This window comes from Tursiops truncatus, chromosome 1, assembly GCF_011762595.2.
Source record: "Tursiops truncatus isolate mTurTru1 chromosome 1, mTurTru1.mat.Y, whole genome shotgun sequence".
NCBI classification, from domain to species: Eukaryota; Metazoa; Chordata; class Mammalia; order Artiodactyla; family Delphinidae; genus Tursiops; species Tursiops truncatus.
The window spans coordinates 116,601,310-116,622,291 of NC_047034.1; the positions used below are offsets into that span (position 1 = coordinate 116,601,310).

Here is a 20,982-nt window from a genome sequence, read left to right on the forward strand (position 1 = left end):
CTGACCACATCTATGCACTGCACTTCTTTTATTTTTATTTTATATTAGAGTTTAGTTGATTAACAATGTTGTGTTAATTTCAGGTGTACAGCAAAGTGATTCAGTTATACATATACGTGTATCTATTGTTTTTCAAATTCTTTTCCCATTTAGGTTTTTACAGAATATTGAGCAGAGTTCCCTTGCTCTACAAGGGAACTTATTGGTTATCTATTTTAAATACAGCAGTGTGTACATATCAATCCCAAACTCCCAATCTATCCCTCTCCTCCTCCTGGTAACCATAAGTTTGTTCTCTAAGTCTGTGAGTCTCTTTCTGTTTTGTAAATACATTCATTTGAATCACTTTTTTAGGTTCTACATATAAGTGATATCATATGATATTTGTCTTTCTCTTTCTGACTTACTTCATTTAGTATGATAATCTTCAGGTCCATCCATGTTGCTGCAAATGGCATTATTTTATTCTTTTTAATGTCTGAGTAATAGTCCATTGTATATATGTACCATATCTTCTTTATCCATTCATCTGTCCATAGACATTTAGGTTGTTTCCATGTCTTGGCTATTGTAAACAGCACTGCAATGAACATTGGGGTGCATGTCTCCTTTTGAAACATGGTTTTCTCTAGATATATGCCCAGGAGTGGGATTGCTGGGTCATATGGGTAGTTCTAGTTTTAGTTTTGAAGGAACCTCCATACTGTCCTCCACAGTGGCTGTATCAATTTATATTCCCACCAGCAGTGCAAGAGGGTTCCCTTTTCTCCACACCCTCTCCAGCATTTATTGTTTGTAGATTTTTTGATGATGGCCATTCTGACTGGTGTGAGGTGATATCTCATTGCAGTTTTGATTTGCATTTCTCTAATAATTAGCAATGTTAAGAATCTTTTAATATGCCTCTTGGCCATCTGTATGTCTTCTTTGGAGAAATGTCTATTTAGATCTTCTGCCTATTTTTTAATTAGGTTGTTTGCTTTTTTGATATTGAGCCATGTGTGCTGTTTGTAAACTTTGGAGATTAATCCCTTGTCAGTTGCATTGTTTGCAAATATTTTCTCCAATGCTGTGGGTTGTCTTTTTGTTTTGTTTATGGTTTCCTTTGCTGTTCAAAAGCTTTTGAGCTTCATGAGGTCCCATTTGTTTATTTTTGGTTTTATTTCCATTACTCTAGGAGATGGATCAAAAAAGATATTGCTGCAATTTATGTCAAAGAGTGTTCTATGTTTTCCTCTAAGATTTTTATAGTAACTGGTCTTGCATTTAGGTCTTTAATCCATTTTGAGTTTATTTTTGTGTATGGTGTTAAAAAATGTTTTAATTTTATTTCTTAACATGTAGCTGTCTAGTTTTCCCAGCACTATTTATTGAACAGAATGTCTTTTCACCATTGTATAGTCTTGCCTCCTTTGCTGTATATTAATTGACCATAGGTGTGTGTTTTTTTCTGGGCTTTCTATCCTGTTTCATTGATCTATATTTCTGTTTTTGTGCCATACCATACTATTTTGATAACAGTAGCTTTGTAGTATAGTCTGAAGTCAGGGAGCCTGATTCCTCCATCTCCGTTTTTCTTTCTCAAGATTGCTTTGGCTATTTGGGGTCTTTTTTTTTTTTAAACATCTTTATTGGAGTATAATTGCTTTACAATTGTGTGTTAGTTTCTCCTGTATCACAAAGTGAATCAATTATATGTATACATATATCCCCATATCCCCTCCCTCTTGCATCTCTCTCCCACCTTCCCTATCCCACCCCTCTAGGTGGTTATTCAGGGTCTTTTTTGTCTCCGTACATATTTTAAGATTTTTTATTCTAGTTCGGTGAAAAATGCCATTGGTAATTTGATAGGGATTGCGTTGAATCTGTAGATTGCCTTGGGTTGTGTAGTCATTTTGACAATATCGATTCTTCCAATCCAAGAACATGGTATATCTTTCCATCTGTTTGTGTCATCTTTAATTTCTTTCATCAGCATGTTATAGTTTTTGGAGTACATGTCTCTTGCCTCCTTAGATAGGTTTATTCTTAGGTATTTTATTGTTTTTGATGTGATGGTAAATGGGATTGTTTCTTTAATTTTTCTTTCTGATCTTTCATTGTTAATGTATAGAAATGCAAAATATTTCTGTGTATTAATTTTGTATCCTGCAACTTGACCAAATTCATTGATGAGCTCTAGTAGTTTTCTGGTAGCATCTTTAAGATTTTCTATGTGTCATGTCATCTGCAAACAGTGACAGTTTTACCTCTTCTTTTCCAATTTGGATTCCCTTTGTTTCTTTTTCTTCTCTGATTGCCACGGCTAGGAGTTCCAAAACTATGCTGAATAAAAGTGGCAAGAGTGGACATCCTTGTTCTGTTCCTGATCTTAGGGGAAATGCTTTCAGCTTTTCACTGTTGAGAATGATGTTAGCTGTAGATTTGTCATATATGGCCTTTATTATGTTGAGGTATGTTCCCTCTATGCTCACTTTCTAGAGAGTTTTTATCATAAATCAGTGTTGAATTTTGTCAAAAGCTTTTTCTGCATCTATTGAGATGATCATATAGTTTTTATTCTTCAATTTGTTGATGTGGTGTATCATACTGATTGATTTGTGGATATTGAAAAATCCTTGCATCTCTGGGATAAATCCCACTTGATCATACACACTGCACTATGTACTTCTTCTCCCAAACACTTAATTCAGTTTTAATATTATATTTATGTGATTATTCTACTATTATCTATTTCTACCATAAAACCCATGATAGTAGGAACGTGTCTTCTTTTGCTCACCATATATTTTCAGTAGCTCATATAAGAGTCTGGAACATCAGATATTCTCTACTTTAGTTGAATGAATACATAAATTAATAAAGTTGAAGTCATGGGCATGGCTGAAGCAGTTGTAAAAGAAGAGGGACCCTCCCACTCCTGACAGAGCCCATTAAGGCATCTGGATGGGTTTTAAACAGAATGAGTATATAACAGTGTCAGACATATTCTTCCTTCCTTGAAAGCTGGCATTAAACAAACAAACAAGAAAAAGGAACTTGGTGAACACAATATTTTAAAGGCAGGGCAGAGTAAGAAAAACCATGCTGGGGGGTGGGGAGGAGACAAAGAAATAATGGCCATAGAGGTGGCATAAGCCAAGGGAGCCAAGAGTTCTGAGAAAGCAGAAGTGCCATCAAGCATCTGGAGCCCCAGACATTGTAAGAAACAGGAAATGTTCTCCTGACTTGACATTAATTAGATGACTCTTAATTGTCTCTTAGGGGAATAGGTAGGCAGAAGTTTTATAGGACAGAATGGAAGGTGAGGACGTAGGAGCAGGGCAGCTGACATCTCTTTCACCAAATATGGTGTTGAAGGAAAGGGGAGAGGAAAGACAGTATCCTACTTGGCCTTTCTATGACACTTGGCACTGTTGATGGCTATCTCTTTCTTCAAAGTGGGGATGGTGGCTTGTTAGATAGAGAAAAAAGATACTCTGAAGATGAGAACTTTAGAAAGATAAAGCAGTATCAGTTAATGCCGCAAGGTCCTGGGGCAAATGGAAGGGATGGGATCAAGGACTTGGGCAGATGCTGCATCTAGAAACTCTGTTGTTAGGAGCATATACATTATGAATTGTTATGTCTTCCTGGAGTATTGACTGCCCCCCCCTTTATCATTATGTACTGCCCTTCTTTATCCCTGATAACTTTCCTTGCTCTGAAGTTTTGCCCTGTCTGAAATTAATATAGCCATTCCTGCTTTCTTTTTTTCTTTTCTTTTCTTTTTTTTTTTTTTTTGCGGTACGCGGGCCTCTCACTGTTGTGGCCTCTCCCGTTGTGGAGCACAGGCTCTGGACGCGCAGGCTCAGCGGCCATGGCTCATGGACCCAGCCGCTCCGCAGCATGTGGGATCCTCCCAGACCAGGACACGAACCCGTGTCCCCTGCATCGGCAGGCGGACTCTCAACCACTGCGCCACCAGGAAAGCCCCCTGCTTTCTTTTAATTAGTGTTAACCTGACATATCTTTCTCCATTCCTTTACATTTATCTATATGTGTCTTTATATTTAAGATAGGTATCTTGTAGACAGCATGTGGTTGGATCTTGTATTTTGATCTACTTTGAAAAACTCTGTCTTTGAAGTATTTAGATCACTGATATTTAAATTGTTTGTTGATATAGTTGGATTATCATCTAGGATATTTGTTACTATTTTCTATTTATTGCCCATGTTCTTTGTTTTTATTTTTGTCTTCCAAACTTTTTCTGCATTGGTGGCTTTAACTGAACATTTTGTATCATTCCATTTTCTCTCCTTTCTTAGCATATCGATTATATTTCTTTTTAAACCTTTTTTTTAAAAAGGGTGGTTGCCCTAGAATTTGCAATATACATTTAAACTAATCCAAATCCACTTTCAAATAAGTGGACAGTACAAGTACCTTGTAATAACAAAATATTCCTAATTCCTCCCTTCCATCCCTTGCTGTCATTCATTTCATTCATACATAAACACACATAATCAAATATATTGTTGCTATTATTTTGAGCACACTATTATTGGTTAGATCAATTAAGAATAAGAAAAATAAGTTTTTATTTTACCTTCACTTATTCATTCTCTGATACTCTTCCTTTCTTTATGTAGATCCAAATTTCTGACCTACATCATTTTCCTTCTCTCTAAAGAACTTCTTTTAGCATTTCTTGCAAGGCAGGTCTACTGGTAAAAAATTGGCTCAGTTTTTGTTTGTCTGAGATAGTCTATTTCTCTTTCACTTCTGAAGGATAATTTCACAGGATACTAAAGTCTAGGGTTTTTTTCCTTCAACACTTTAAATATTTCACTCCACCCTCTTCTTGCTTGTATGGTTTCTGAGGAGAAGTCAGATGTTTTTCTTATCTTTGCTTCTCTGTAGGTAAGATATATTTTTCCTCTTGCTTCTTTCAAGATGTTTTTCTTTGTCTGATTTTCTGCAGTTTGAATATGATTATGGGTAGATGTAGTTTTTGTTTGTTTTTATATTTAACCTGCTTGGTGTTCTCTGAGGCTTCCTGAATCTGTGGTTTGGTGCCTGACATTAATTTGGGGAAATTCCCATCATTATTGCCTCAAATATTTCTTCTGTTTCTTTCTCTCTTTCTTTTCTTTCCAGTATTCCCATTACATATGTTGATATATTACACCTTTTGTAATTGTCTCACAGCTTTTGAATATTCTGGGGGTTTTTTTCAGTCTTTTTTCTCTTGACATTCAGTTTTGGAACTTTCTCTTGTCATATCCTCAAGATCAGAGATATTTTTCCTCACCCATGTCCAGTGTATTATTGAGCCCAACAGAGACATTCTCCATTTCTGTTACAGTGATTGTGATCTCTAACATTTCTTTTTGATTCTTAGGATTTTCATCTCTCTGATTACATTAGCCCTATGTTTTTGCATGTTGTCTACTTTGTCAATTTAAGCCCTTAGCATATTAATCATAGTTTTAAAGAACTCTTATTCTGATAAGTCCAGTATTCCTGACTTATCTGAAGACTCTTGTTCTAATGCTTGTTCAGTCTCTCCAATCTGTGTTTTTACCTTTAGTATGCCTTATAATTTTTTGTTGAAAGGTGTATGTGATGTACTAGGTAAAAGGAACTGCAGTAAATAAGCTTTTAGTACTGTAGTGGTAAAGTGTGGGGGGAGGAGACACGTTCTATGGAGTGTACATAGTCCTATGATTAGGTCTCAGTCTTTTGTTGAGCCTGTGCCCCTGGACTGTGAACTTCACCACTGCTTCTCAGGTTTCCCCCACTTAGATGAGACAGGATGGGTATTTCCATTCTCCTAGGTAGGTTAGGCTCTAATAAAACCCCAGTAGGTTAGTTTCTCCTGAGAGCAGAGGCCTTGTGAAGAACAGAGTGCTCGGGTGGCTTTCAAAATGATTTTTTTTTCTCCTCCGCCTGCTGGAAACATGAGGAGACTGATATTCACTGTGAGAATCTGGTAGAGCTCCTAGTGGTAAAACCCACAAAAGTTTGGGGACCCCATGACTGGATGCCCATGGAGTTTTTATCCTCAGACTTGCCTACATTGAGTCTCCAGCAATTCATCAATTACAGTTTAGGTTTTCTTACCCTGGTCCTGGTTCTTGTGGAGGTTTTCTGCTCTGGTAAGTTGTGATTCTCTGAATCTGCCTGTTTCTCCAGTTTTAGGAGCAGCAGTTTGCCTTGTGACCTCACTTCTAAGAAGAGACTTTTCAGTTTGTTCAGCTTTTTACTTGTTAGGACAGTGGTAATTTTTAAGCTCCTACATGCCAGACTGAAAACCATAAGTGCTCCATTAGGATTCACTTAACTGAAGCAATGGTGGCCTCTGTCAGCTACAGAAAGACACTGATTGCTGAAAAGTTGGGTCTGGGGGAGGAGAGAAAGGGGTTCATATTTATGAAGCATTTGTTCCGTACAAGGTACTTTACACTCCCTACTTCTCCAAACAGCATGTCTAAGTGGGGTTATTGTCATCACTTTTGAGAAGAGGAAACCCAGGCTCGAAAGAGTTAGCAAGAGTTAGCAAGTTATCAAAACGTTACATATTAAGTAGAAGAACTGGAAATCGTTTTATTGACTTTTTAAAAAAATGGACATTTATTGAGCACACACTGTGTGTTGGGCAGGAGAGCAGAACACAGTTCCTGCAATGCAAGAGGATATTACAACACAGGGTCTCATGGACCCCCCAAGAAGGTGACATGTAATGAGAAGGGCTTCCTCAAGGAGAAGCGTGGTTCTGATGGAGCATGAGTAGGGGTTAACCAGCATAGGGGTGATAGGGTTGCGGAAGCTTCCATATAGAGGAAAGAGACTGTGCAAAGCACAACCCACTTGGGGGGAACTGCAAATGGCTTGGTGTGGCTGGAGCATTCAGTGTGTTTTGGTGATTGGCAAGGGATGAGTTTGGGGAAGGAGGGGAGAGGGTCAGACTCTAATTTGAAAGTTCCCATGTATTATGATAAGAGGTTCTGATTTAATTCTGACATCAATGAGGAGCCATGAAGAGTTTTAAGCAGTGGAATGTGATGATTGACTTGGCTTTTCAGCAAGATGATTTTGATGGGTGAGGAGCCTGGGGAAGGGAGACTGGTTAGGAGACTGTCTCAGTGGTCCTGGGGAAGAAGGGTCAGGGTGGGAACCAGGACAGTGGCAGTGGACCTGGGGAGGGAAGGAGAGATGCCTGCACAGGAGAACTGACCAGGTGACCAGCTTCTTGATCAAACTGATGTAGGGAGGGAGAGAAAGGAAGGAGACTAGGAAGATGCCCTGGTCTCTGGCTTGGGCAGCTGGGAGGATGGTGGTATCCTTCACAGAAATAGGGGAAGCAGAAGGAAGAACAGATTTTGTGGGGGAAGATGGTGAGTTCAGTTTTGGACTTGTTGAGTTTGAGATGCACATGGGAAATCCAGCCAGTGCTGTTTAGCAGACAGACATAGGCGCTGGGAACCCACCAGGGAATTCTGAGTGAAGCTGAAATGCTCACATTTCCTCACTATTCCTTGTGAACAGAGCCCCAACTTCGTTGAGGTTTCCATGCCTTAGGAAAAGAGAAACTGGCTGTGGTCAAGCTTCTAAAAGGAGAATAAGTGCAGTGAGGACTGAAGGGTCCCTGGCCAGGATGCTGGCGGGTACCCGCACTGAAATAATAGACCAACAGAGCAGAGCTCAGCAAGGAAAGCAAGAAAGAGTGAGCCAAGAAGTAGGAGGAGTGCCAGAAAGAGAACACATGGTGGGGGCCAGAGCTTTGTGGCCCAGGCTGGCTTCGCACTCACTAAACCTGTCTCTCTCTTCCTGGGCACCTGAGTAAGCTCCGTTTTCCATCCTTTTGCCTCTTCGCACAGAGGGAGAGCCAGTGACTAGGGATGTCAAATGATCGTGGGAGGAAGAAATGTGCAATGAAGAGCAGGTCCCCCTTCCCATGCCTTTTCCCTTCCCATCCATGATCCCTCTGGAGGTCTCGCTGGAAGGAAAACACTCAGACTTTGAGTTTTGTTACCATAGCAGAGCCTCACCTATCTTTCCTGATCCTGGCTCTGAAGTCAGACGGCTGTGTTTCAATTCTGTCTTTACCTCTTGCCAGCTGTGTGACCTTAAATAAACTGCTTAACTTCTCTGTACGTCACTTTCCTTATCAGTAAAATGGGGGTAATAATATCAATTTCACGTAATTGTCTCAGGATAAAATGAGGTAATAAATGTGAAGCACTTAGAACAGTATTAAATACTATAGAAGTGTTAGAAGCTAACGGAGAGGACACTGTCAAGAAATGGCGATGGTTTATAGCCGCGGTCAGCAAACTACGGCCTGCAGGTCAAATCCACTCTGCTTCCTGTTTATGCACAGCCTCTCAGTTAAGAATGGGCTTTACATTTTCGAATAGTTGAAATAAATCACAGGAAAATATGTGGAATTCAAATTTCAGTGTCCATAAATAAAGTTTTACTGGAGCACAGCCATACTCTTGTTTAAGTATAGTTGTGGCTGCTTTTGCACTACAATGGCAGGCTTTGAGTAGCTGCAGCAAATCCCTTATGGTTCACAAAGCCTAAAATATTTACGACCTGGCCCTTTACAGTAAAAGTGTGGTGGATCAAAGGCAGCAAAGGTCAAGAAAGATAACTAAAAAGTGTTAACTGGGGGACTTCTCTGTGGCGTAGTGGTTAAGAGTCCGCCTGCCTATACTACAAAGCTACAGTAATCAAGACAATATGGTACTGGCATGAAAACAAAAACATAGATCAATGAAACAAGATAGAAAGCCCAGAGATAAACCCACGCACCTATGGTCAACTAATCTATGACAAAGGAGGCAAAGATATACAATGGAGAAAAGACAGTGTCTTCAATAAGTGGTGCTGGGAAAACTGGACAGCTACATGTAAAAGAATGAAATTAGAACATTCCCTAACACCATACACAAAAATAAACTCAAAATGGATTCGAGACTTAAATGTAAGACCGGACACTATAAAACTCTTAGAGGAAAACATGGGAAGAACACTCTTTGACATAAATCACAGCAAGATCTTTTTTGATCCACTTCCTAGAGTAATGGAAATAAAACCAAAAATAAACAAATGGGACCTAACAAAACTTCAAAGCTTTTGCACAGCAAAGGAAACCATAAAGAAGACGAAAAGACAACCCTCAGAATGGGAGAAAATATTTGCAAATGAATCAATGGACAAAGGATTAATCTCCAAAATATATAAACAGCTCATGCAGCTCAATATTAAAGAAAGAAACAACTCAATCCAAAAATCGGCAGAAGATCTAAATAGACATTTCTCCAAAGAAGACATACAGATGGTCAAGAAGCACATGAAAAGTTGCTCAGCATCACTAATTATTAGAGAAATGCAAATCAAAACTACAATGAGGTATCACCTCACACTGGTTAGAATGGGCATCATCAGAAAATCTACAAACAACAAATGCTGGAGAGGGTGTGGAGAAAAGGGAACCCTCTTGCACTGTTGGTGGGAATGTAAATTGATACAGCCACTATGGAGGACAGTATGGAGGTTCCTTAAAAAACTAAAAATAGAATTACCATGTGATCCAGCAATCCCACTACAGGGCATATACCCAGCGAAAACCATAATTCAGAAAGACACATGCACCGCAATGTTCATTGCAGCATTATTTACAATAGTCAGGTCATGGAAGCAACCTAAATGCCCATCGACAGATGAGTGGATAAAGAAGTTGTGGTACATATATATAATGGAATATTACTCAGCCATAAAAAGGAATGAAATTGAGTCATTTGTTGAGACTTGGGTAGATCTAGAGACTGTTATACAGAGTGAAGTAAGTCAGAAAGAGAAAAACAAATATCGTATATTAACGCACATATGTGGTACCTAGAAATATGGTACAGATGAACCGGTTTGCAGGGCAGAAGTTGAGACACAGATGTAGAGAACAAATGTAGGGACACCAAGTAGGGAAAAACATGGTGGGGTGGGGATGGTGGTGTGCTGAATTGGGCTATTGGAATTGACATGTATACACTGATGTGTATAAAATTGATGACTAATAAGAACCTACAGTATAAACAAACAAACAAACAAAAAACAACTAATACTAAAAAAAAGAAAAAAAGAGTCCGCCTGCCAATGCAGGGGACACGGGTTCGAGCCCTGGTCTGGGAAGATCCCACATGCTGTGGAGCAACTAAGCCCGTGCGCCACAACTACTGAGCCTACACTCTAGAGTCTGCGAGCCACAACTACTGAAGCCTGTGGGCCTAGAGCCCACGCTCAGCAACAAGAGAAGCCGCCGCAGTGAGAAGCCCGCACACTGCAGCGAAGAGTAGCCCTCGCTCGCCGCAACTAGAGGAAGCCCGTGAGCAGTAAGGAAGACCCAATGCAGCCAAAAATAAATAAATTAATTTATTAAAAAAAAAAGTGTTAACTGGAATTGGTGATAGATTACCAGTGACCTTGATAATGGCTTTATTTGGAGTGTGAAAGCATAAACTAGATTTTGGTGTTGGGGTGATCATAGTTTGATTCCTGACTCAACTGCTTGTTAGCTGTTTGGTCTTGAGAGGTCATTTAACCTCTATGAGCTCCAGTTTCCTGAGCTGTAAATTGGGGATAAACAGAGCTACCTTCTTGAGGTACTGTAAAGATTAGCAATAATGCATGTAAACCATAAAACACAGTGTCTGGCTTACAGTAAGTACTCAATAAATGCAAGTCCTTGCTTCATTTAATCTTCTGTCCCCCAAATTGCTGTTCCTTTATAGGTAATGCCTTTTCACTTTTAATATTTTATTTTTGTCCTCTGTGCTCTAGATGTTTTACATTATATGCCAAGTCTTTGCTCAAATCTCACCTCTTTAATGAGGCCGTCCTAGTTAATATTGACTCTCCTGTTTAATACTGTAATCTGCCCCCCCAAACCAGCATTCCTAACCCTCCTACCATGTTCTACTTTTTTTTTCTTCTCATAGCACTTAACAATCTAGAGAATTTACTAATATATTATGTTTATTGTTTACTATCTGTCTTCCCCACCTGTATGGAAGATCCTTGCCTGTTTTATACAATTAGATATTCCAAGTGCCTAAATGGTACCTGGCACATAGTAGGTGCTCTATTAATATTTGTTGAACTAAATGGAAAAAGAATAGGCGAGGATTTTTTTTTCCTGCTCAGGACTGGATGTGCTTCTTCAATCTGGGGACTTGTTTTTTCTCATCTCTTTAAAGTTCTCAACCATTATCTGTTAAAATGCAGCTCTGCCCCATCCACTCCATTTTATCCTCCTGGAACTCCTGTTAGAATATGTTGACCCAATCATTCTATCTTCAGTGTCTCCTAAGTTCTTTCTTTGACAATGATTTAGCTCTCTGTTTCATTTGAAGGAAATTTCCTCAGCTCTATCATTGTCTGTCTCTCTCTTTTTTTATCGGGGTATAGTTGTTTTACAATGTTGTGTTAGTTTCTACTGTACAGCGAAGTGGAGTTCCCTGTACTGTGTGGCAGGTTCTTATTAGTTATCTCTTTTATATATATTAGTGTATATATGTCAATCCCAATCTCCCAATTCATCCCACCCCCCACCCCTATCACTGTCTCTTTTTAGCTGTATCTAGTCTACTCTTCAACCGTTAATTGAATTTTTATTGCAATGACAATATATTTTTTGTGCCTAGAATTTCTATTTCTTCCTCCCTATTCCTTCCTGCTTCTTCCTTTCCATTCTTTCCTGTACTTGTTTCATGGTTTCTAATCTTCCCTTTATCTCCTTGGATATTTTAAATATTCCCAGATTAAGATTTCTTTCAGGCTTTTCTGTTATCCCCAGTCCTTGGAGTGTGAACCCTTCCATTTGTTTAATCAGCTGGATTTCTTGCTACGGTTCATTCCTTGGTGCGGTCTGTCATTTTGGATGGTGAGCTCACCCTTCACAGTGGTTGTCTGGCATTTGCCCTTGCTGGGGTCTTAAGAGTTAGCAACTGAAAAGGCTCCAGAAAGGCACCACTGAATGGCCTGTCTTTGGAGGTGAGGATGAGGGTGGCAGAGTGCAGGTGTTAAGGAAGGTGCCCTGAGTTCACTTCCCCACTGTGAAACTATTTGCGTAACTGTGGGCAAATTATTCTTGGAGTCTTAATTCTCTTAATTATAAAATAAAGATAATAATTCCTATTTCCTAGAGATGTTGTGAGGAATTAGTACAATAGTCAAGTTAAGGAACTTAGCACAATGTTTAGTATGTATGAAGTGCTTAATATATGCTAAAAAATATTTTAAATACTTGTCAATATCTTCTCCTTGCTTTGTGATATAAGGGAAGAAACATAATGTTTGTGAAAATAGCTTCTGAATATGTATATGAAACAGAGAGACAGCCATTACATTTGGACACTGGTCAGATCTATCCCCTTTATTTGTTACACATATTAGCTGAAAATGGGGGGAAAACAATTCCAGAAGAACATGCTCACTTGGCTTTCAGCCACCACAGAGGAGCACTGATGGGAGGTGGAAGGAAATTTCAGACATGATGCTTTTTAAAAAATAAGGCCTAATTAGAGACTAGGATCATTTGCCAACTATTTTGGATCATTCAAATAGAGCAGGAGGAAGAGTTCTTCTTCTGAGAAAAAAATGACCCAGATAAATTTCTTTGGTTTTATTCAAATAGAAAATATATTAATATCTTGGCTGTGTTGTCCTTGGTCATCAGTCTCTTTCAAAGGTTAGAAAGAGAAAAGCAGAGCCCTGAACCTGTAACCAATGCTTAGTAAATACCGTGGGCTTATTACAGGGAAGGGCTAGAGACACAGGCAAATTCTTGGCCAAGAGAACCTCATGTAACTTCACTTCTATCTCATGTAACTTTTGACCACAAATCTTTCCTCAATTAATTGCCACTTTGAATCTGTGGATAAGGGAGGGTTAAAGGGACAAAGTTAATGTATAAAAGCTGTATGATTTATCATGGAATAGATTATTTTAGTTCTCTGTAAACATTTCACAGAATGATTTGTAATTCTAATTTTCATGAAACATTTATAAAGACTAAAATTAGAAACATTTAAATAGAGAAATATTTTTAGATTCTAAGTACCTGATCTTCATAATCAGATCCTGTATCAGTGATCTCTCCAGTGTCCAACAGCATCGAAGGATCAAGGTCACTTGAACCTAAGATTAGGAAAACAAAGATTACCTGATGGAGGCCATCCGTATATATTTCTGAGGCAAACAAATGCCCACCAAGTTTCCATATTGTCTTATTTACAAATATTTCCAGACTCTTCCCATCTGCCAGGCACTGTTTGGCCTGCAGATGGAAAATGCAGATGTAACAGAGCAGGACCCTATGGGGCCTTCCCAGGACAGACCCCCTCCTCCATATCCTCTGCTTTAGCTCCTCTCTGAAGTACCTAGATAACGGTATCTTATGCACATTTCCTGCGTTGTTTTACAGAGGTTAAAACCACCACCAAATGGAAGAAATTAACTACATGACGATCATGAACACCTAGCTCCCAGATCTACTAGTGCCTAAGGATTGAGAATGTTAACCCCTGTGACACCGCCCAGTTACCTCACCATCAACCAATCAGAGAGCTGTGCACGAGCTGATCACATACCCTGGGACACCTCTCCCTCACCTGGCTTTTAAAAATACTTTGTTGAAACCCACAGAGAATTTGGGCTCTTTGAGCACTAGCTCTTCTGAACTCCTTGTTGGTCACCCTGCAATAAATGCTGCACTTTCCTTCACCACAACCCGGTGTCAGTAGACTGGTTTTACTGCATGTGGGGGAGTAGACCCAAGTACGGTTTGGTAACACAGATACCTAGACACTGTCTGTGCCCTTAAGAAGACAATGATCTTGTGGAGGAGATGAATTTATCAACAGCAAGGTTCAGAAACCAAAAAGAAAGACTAATTCTGATTAGTAGTGGAGGAGATGATGGGGGTGGGATTCTTCACAAGGAAATAGTTTGTGAGTCTAAACTGTGAGGGTGAATACGGGTGGTCCAGGAGGAGAAGTGGTTTAAGGGTGTGCCATGGTGGCTGAGGAAGAAGGAACACCAGGAGCAAAGTACAGAGTGAGAGTAGAGCAAGGGGTTTCCAGGAAAAGAAGGGCTGAGTTTGCTCACTCCATGAGAACCTGAGAAGTTTTTCCTCTAGCCTTTGGGTCACCTTAGTCCTCGAAGGTGAGAAAAATCAGGTTAACTTAATGTATTAATATAGAGTTTTTTCCCCCTAGGTGCTACAGGTTACACTGAATTACCTTCCCATTAATCCCCAAGGCTCACACTTAAACCAGTAATTTTCTTAATGGGACTCCTGAAGCACAATTGATTCATCGTCCTCATCTAACGACTCTTTCTTGCTGGGAAATATATATTACCTAACTAGCCAGAAAGACAGAATTCAGTGCTGTCCATAAAAAGCCAGGCACCCTGTGAAGAAACCAACCACTCCATGCTTCATTGTAAACTTGCCCTTGCCAAATAACTCTTGTTCAGAATACGCAATGAGTAATGTTTAAAGAAGATGAATCTTCAAAAAAATGTCAAGCATCTCACACACTTCTCAGATATGGACCTCTCCCAGAGATGCTCCTTCCATACTTTCTTCCAGAAAAAGAATCAAGGTGTGTCCCTAAACAGTCTTTCGTCATTTCTACTCTTCTCATCATTACCCCTGCTGTTCACCAAATTGACTAAGTACTAACCCATTATCAAATCGACTAAGTACTAAGCAGTAACACCATTGTTTATTGTGTTTGTAATTAAAAAAAAAATTTTTTTTAAGTACAGTAAAGGCTTTCAAAATGGAGATGCTTGACCCATCAAACCATTTTGGAAAAGTAACTAACTGTAGAGCTACCATGTATAGTTGCATAAATGTGTACTGCACAATTCTTGGTGATGCCCTTGGCAACACCAGTGTTAATGAGGTGCTTGTAGAATGGAGTTAGGAGGACTATTAATAAAGTGAGACTAGAGGGGTGATATGGAAACATTTTTAATTTTATATATAATTTTTTAAGTAGAAGGATTATATACTTGTAATTTTTCTGTCTCTGTGTTTTAAATCTTTTTCAGATAAATACTTTTATTTATAAGGTGTACCTTATAAATAAAAGGTGTACCTTAGGGCCAAACTACCTGATGTCTCAGAACCCAGTTGGAAGACCATTTTGCACTTATGTGTTGGGAGACAGTAAAGATGTCAGAAGTAAAACGTACATTTTCCCATTTTAAGATCATGGACATTTTAGAATTTAATATTTCATAGAATCCTACCCTGTCACTTTAGAAAAGAGGAAAATGAGCTGTGGAGAAGTTATATATCTTGGCCAAGGTCATGCAGAAAGTGACTGAGATCAAAGACAGAAGTCACTGCTCCCATTTCTAACATAGCCTGCTGACTCCAAGTTGTAAGCAGGCAAAATCCAAATGGCTTTATAAACACGATCTTTCATTACAGTGCTCTATAGGGGAGGACCTTGGAGGAGTGTGCTATCTCTTCTACATTCTGAGAAAATAGGAACAGTGAATGGCTGATGATGAAGTGGGTCACTGGGTGGCTGCGGAAAGGGGAGAATAGAAAGTGGAATAAAGAGGTGTCACTCCAGCCTGTGACAGTCAAGGTGGCTGCTATTGACAGCACCGTTAAAGGCAATGCCAATTTTAACTAGCTTTTGCTACTTCCGCAATACGGATATTATTCACCATTGACTAGTGGTGATAGATACTCACATGATACCCTCCCCTTAGAATTTAGAGTGATTCATGTGCAGCGAGCAACGTGATCTGAACACAAAGGCTCATTAAACATATAGCTGTTTCAGTTCCTGTGTCCTACTTATTTAATTAGAAACTGTTCTTTTGGTCGTTTTAATAAAGTACAATGTGAAGGACTCTTAGACAACCCAGTTAACAGAGATATTACACATTAATATTTGAAAATGGAAAAAGATTATTAGAAAACTATCTTCAGCGATGGTAGAATGAAGAGGTCTTTGTTTAAAAAGCAACTTCTGCTTATAAGGAAGAAGAGATTGGCTTTCCTAATAAAACGTTTTGAACAGAAATTTTATTGTATCATCAAGGGGTGGAATTTCTTGACGTGCTGTTGCTCTTGGCAACAGTTCTAATAGATCATAGAAGGCATAGCTCAGATGATGATTGAATAGCTTTCATTTTCTTTTAGTATTGGTTGCTTGGTTTGCTGAAAATGGGACGTTTAATAACAGTCTAAGGCTTGACATACAAAATAGGGAGGTAAATATAACCATATGTACACATTTTTGCCATCTTTCATTGGATAATTTAACACATAAAACAACTGCAATGATCTTGTTACTCAAAGACAGCAAAATTAGGACCTTTTGCAAAAGTGATGGTATGGCTTTCGTTTCCCCCTATTTTGAATTTCTTGATTTCTTTTCAGATTTAAAAGTATCCTTCCCATAGATAACAGAGAAAGGTATGAGCTGAAATAGAACCCCACAGGGGGCACTTAGTGTCACTAGTTTTAGACATTGAATGGTCTTCGGAAATATTTTCAGGTTGTTTCCTTAAATTTAAGTGGGACAATGACAAATTGGCTTCAGAGGTACAGGAAGGCTAACCATACTGCCTTCTGGGACACTGGTAAAGACTTGTTTCCTCCTAGTGGATCTTCGATCTGAAGTTTGAGGAAGGCCCTCCTCCCACTTGGAGTACCAGATAGAGGGAGACTCCTGCAAGGTGGGGTTTCCTGCACGGTGAAGGGCGACTGCAGATAAAGCTCCTCTCACATTTCTCCTGCCCCGTCTGAGGAAAGCGCTCTCTCCCTTCTCCTGTCTCTTCTGCTAAACCGTCAGCAGCTTTAGGTGGGGTTGTATTTCTTCTCTGAATCTAAGAACAAAACTTAGAAATTCTATGCATTCGATACATATATGCTGAATGACTGAAAAATGGATAAAAGGACAGTTACGTTTCACTTTTGTGGATCTCAATCTTTTTTTTTTTTTAGCGTATTTATTGGAGTATAATTGCTTTACAGTGGTGTGGATCTCAATCTTAATCATTCGCTCCATTCGCTCTTTGAACATTAAATCCCTCCTAAGCGCCTTAGGCATTAGGCACGGAGAATCCAGCTCTAATTCCAACAGGCTTGGAAGTGTTAGTAGCAGTTTGTGTTAGAATTCCTTTGAAGAAGGGCATTGTATTTCTTTGGAAAAAAATATCCTGGCAGTATTTGGGACTAGAAGGAAGCTCCTCGAGGGAACTGGGTGTTGGGGGACTGTTCTGGGTGAGAAGAGAAGGGGGGATTTTTTTTTTTTTAGTTACTCCATGACAGCGGTGGGGGAAGGGAGGAAGAGAGGGAGAAGAGGGTAGAAGTCAACCTAGGAAAATGAGGACAGGCTGTGCTGCATAAGATGTGGTCTCTCCCTGCGACCCCTCAAATCCTCAGCAAAGATACTAACCTATACTTAACCTTTTTAACGGGACAGCCGCATGCTTTATACACATAAGCCGTTTACTCTTCACAACTGTCCTATGAGGTAGCGCTAATATTCTTTCCTTATAGATGGGGACACTGAAGCCCAGAGACACTGAGTGATGTAGGCAGATGACTCTGCTAGAAGTATTACTGGAGGGCTCCATGGAGGAGGAAACACCACAGACAGGGTGCAGAGATTCATGGACTGGCATTCTCTGGCCTGGAGGCAAGGAAATGCACACTCTGCTCTGGAGCCAAAGGAAATTTGGTGTGGCTGTGAGTTGATGGACCCAGGTGAGTAGCCCAGCTGAGGTGGCCAGCTAGAAGAGAAAGGGCTAATGTGGCATCTCACATGAGATTCATACCGGGTTTTAAACCAACGCTCACGTATACTCTGTCCTCATGAAGTCCTGCACTCTTGTAAAGGAAATAGATTTTAAACAAACAATCCTATATCTAATTATATAATCACAGTTGCGATGAATGCCCTGAAGGTAAAGGGCAGAGCGCCACACAGGGATGTAGTCTGGGATGGGGTCTGAGAACGTTTCCTTGAGGAAATCACATTTAAACTGAGATACAAAGCAGGACCCGGCCAGATGAAGGACCGGATGAAGGAGTGAGAGAGTAGAGGGATGCAAATGGAGATAGGTGGTTCCAAGTACTTTGTGCAAATGGCCAGAGGCGGGAAGGTACCTGAGGCATTCAGGTGCTGGAGGAAGCTGGTGTGAGGGAGGGGAGAGGTGACGCTCTGACGGGGACATGACCACTGCAGGAAAGCCAAGGATATTTTTGTCACGGTAAGAACCCTGGTGCTCAGCCTGCAGGAAAGTCATGGAAGGTTTTGCTTTGTTTTGGTTTTTGTCAGGGGGCTGCATTCTGGGAGGATCCCCATGGCAGCAACAGGATTCCTAACAGATGGACAGGCCGGGCCAGGAATGACAAAGGCTTCGATGAGTTCGCTAGGGATAGTGAAGGAGGCCCGGACTCCCAAGGTGTCTCTGAGGAACGACGATCCATGATCGGTGTGAGGTGTGAGGGCAGGGACACTTTTGCCTGGCTCTCTTAAAAGAGAAAAACTGCGTGATCTCCCTTGCATGTGGAACCTAAAAAAGTCAAATACATAGAGGCAGAGAGTAGAATGGTGGTTGCCACAGACACGCAGGTGGGGGAAGTGGGGAGATTTTGACCAAAGGGTACAAAGTTGCAGTTACGTAGGAAGAATATGCCTAGAAATCCAATGCACAGCAAGGTGACGACAGTTCATAATATGTATTGAATACTGGAAAATTGCTAAGAGAATATGTTTCAGATGCTCATTCATCAAACACAGAAGAATGGTAACTATATGAAGATGAAGTATGTTAATTAGTTGGACTGTAGTAATCATTTCACAAATCAAATCATCGTGTAGTATATCTTAAACATATACGATTTTTATGTAAAAAATTTAAAGGAATTGAAAGCTATTCACGTGGAGGTGATATGGGAGCAGTGGGGCAGCTGAGATACTGCAGAGAGAGGATTCAGGAGAAGGGAAGAGCCATGGGAGAAAACCTGGGGGCTGCCGTGTCACAGAGCAGAGGCCACGGACATGACTTGTTTAATTGACTGAGTTTAATTGACCAACATTTACAAGCTGGGAGATTTCACCTGCTGGTGCAGGCTCACCAGGGCTGTTACAGATAGAACAAGTTTACTTTAAGGCTGGAGCAGAACCCAGTTTTCAGGGGTCTTGGAAGTGGAAGGGATCTAGGGGGAGTTGAGGCTGTGAGCACAGACCCCTCTGTTCATAAGCTCGGAGTTGTAGAGAGGAAGGAGTGGTCTCCTGGAAGCCTCTGCTATGGGCCAGGCACTGTGCACTCTACCAAGGGGACATGAAGAGGACAAAGACACAGTTCACTGAATTGCACACAAGCCAGCCCAGCTACATCACTATAGGACGAGGCTACTTTGGAGCAACGCTACTTGAGAGCCATAAAGTGCTGGGAGTTCTAAAGAAGGGGCCGCTTAAATCTTCTCCTCTGTTCCACTGTTTGGAAACTGAGGGTATCTAGCCGATAGATATTTGTTATTAGAGGTCTAAATGAATGCTCTAAATGAAACATTAAAATAAAAGCACAGGTGTCAGCAGTTTTCAGAGCAGTGGTACTTCTGTTTACATGATCTTACATGCTTCTCAACAACACTCCCTCTTGCCCTGCAATAGGCCATCTTTCTGTAAATATCACTGGAAAATGAGGCAGGCGAGTTTACGTCAGCTGTCTGTGCTCTGCGGGTCTGTCCAGAAAGACTACTGCCTTTTAAAAAAACTCTGTCTTTCTTCGAACCTACTTGCAGTGAGCTTCAAATACGGCTTCAAACTTTTAGGTGTTTAGCCTTTTCCTTTACAGTCCGGAACTTTTGGTCTTTATTCACTGAGGCCATAACTGAGAAGAAAGGTGAGGACTGAGAAAGATTTGAGAGTCATCCACGTAGAATTGATGGTTGAAACCAGGACGGACAAGGAGCTGACCCAGAGAAAGAGTAAAAGAGAGTGAGAGAAGGGTCAAGGACAGAAATGTGAGTACCGCCTACTTAAAGGGGTATGATTACCCTGCACGATTGTCCAACGTCAAACTTCTAGACATAGGAAGACAAGGGGCAGAGCCACAACAGGGGCTGTGGGTCGGGATGGGAGCAGCTATCACACCAAAGAGGAGGCATTTCCCAGGTGGCACAGGAGAGACAGGTATGAGTTAGGGAGTTCTGGAGAAACTGTAACTTTTATTGTTGCACAAATTGTGGGTTAGATCATTATAAAATTATAGTAACAGAGGTCCTTTGCTACATTGTGACTGCCTGCTAATTTGCACTTTCAATGACTGAAAGAAAGGCAGTAACTGTTAAGAGCCAGATGTATGGCTCTTTTCTATGTCGTTTTGTGCCTTTATTTTATTTTTTATTTTTTTGCGGTATGCGGGCCTCTCACTGTTGTGGCCCCTCCCGTCGCGGAGCACAGGCTCTGGACACGCAGGCCCAGCGGCCATGGCCCACGGGCCCAGCCGCTCCTTGGCATGTGGGATCCTCCCGGACCGGGGCACGAACCTGCGTCCCCTGCATCAGGCAGGCGGACTCCCAACCACTGCGCCACCAGGGAAGCCCAGTGCCTTTATTTTTACGCCAGAAGTTGTAAAGACCTGAGGACAACATCATGCTTACGACCTTACGGCAGTTTGTTGAGCTCCAACCTTACTACAAAGCCCTAGACGCTTGGCAGGGGATCAGGGTATACTGTAGCCCAAAGGACACAGTGACTTACCTGCTGCAGCCTCTTTGTTTGGAAATAACTTGCTGTCAACTGCCATGCTGATGTCATAGAACACCTCATCCTCGTCTCGGTCGGCATCAAACTGGGAGAAATCAGGACAGACACGTTGGGAACGTGAGGATACATAAATTAATTCATTCCAAAATATAATGAACATGCATCACACAAC

At 40.6% G+C, this 20,982-nt stretch overlaps 1 protein-coding gene across 4 annotated transcripts in view; it reads right to left on the reverse strand.

Annotated features, from left to right (window-relative positions):
• AK5 (adenylate kinase 5) overlaps positions 1–20,982 on the reverse strand; it is a 237,057-nt gene that overhangs the window by 99,778 nt on the left and 116,297 nt on the right. For all 4 annotated transcript variants that reach the window (XM_033864681.2, XM_073788205.1, XM_033864687.2 and 1 more), the window contains 2 exons: positions 20,805–20,895; positions 13,115–13,191 (listed from right to left, as the gene is read on the reverse strand). In XM_033864681.2, coding sequence (XP_033720572.1) covers positions 13,115–13,191; positions 20,805–20,895 — 168 coding nt within the window. The remainder of the gene's footprint in view (positions 1–13,114; positions 13,192–20,804; positions 20,896–20,982) is intronic.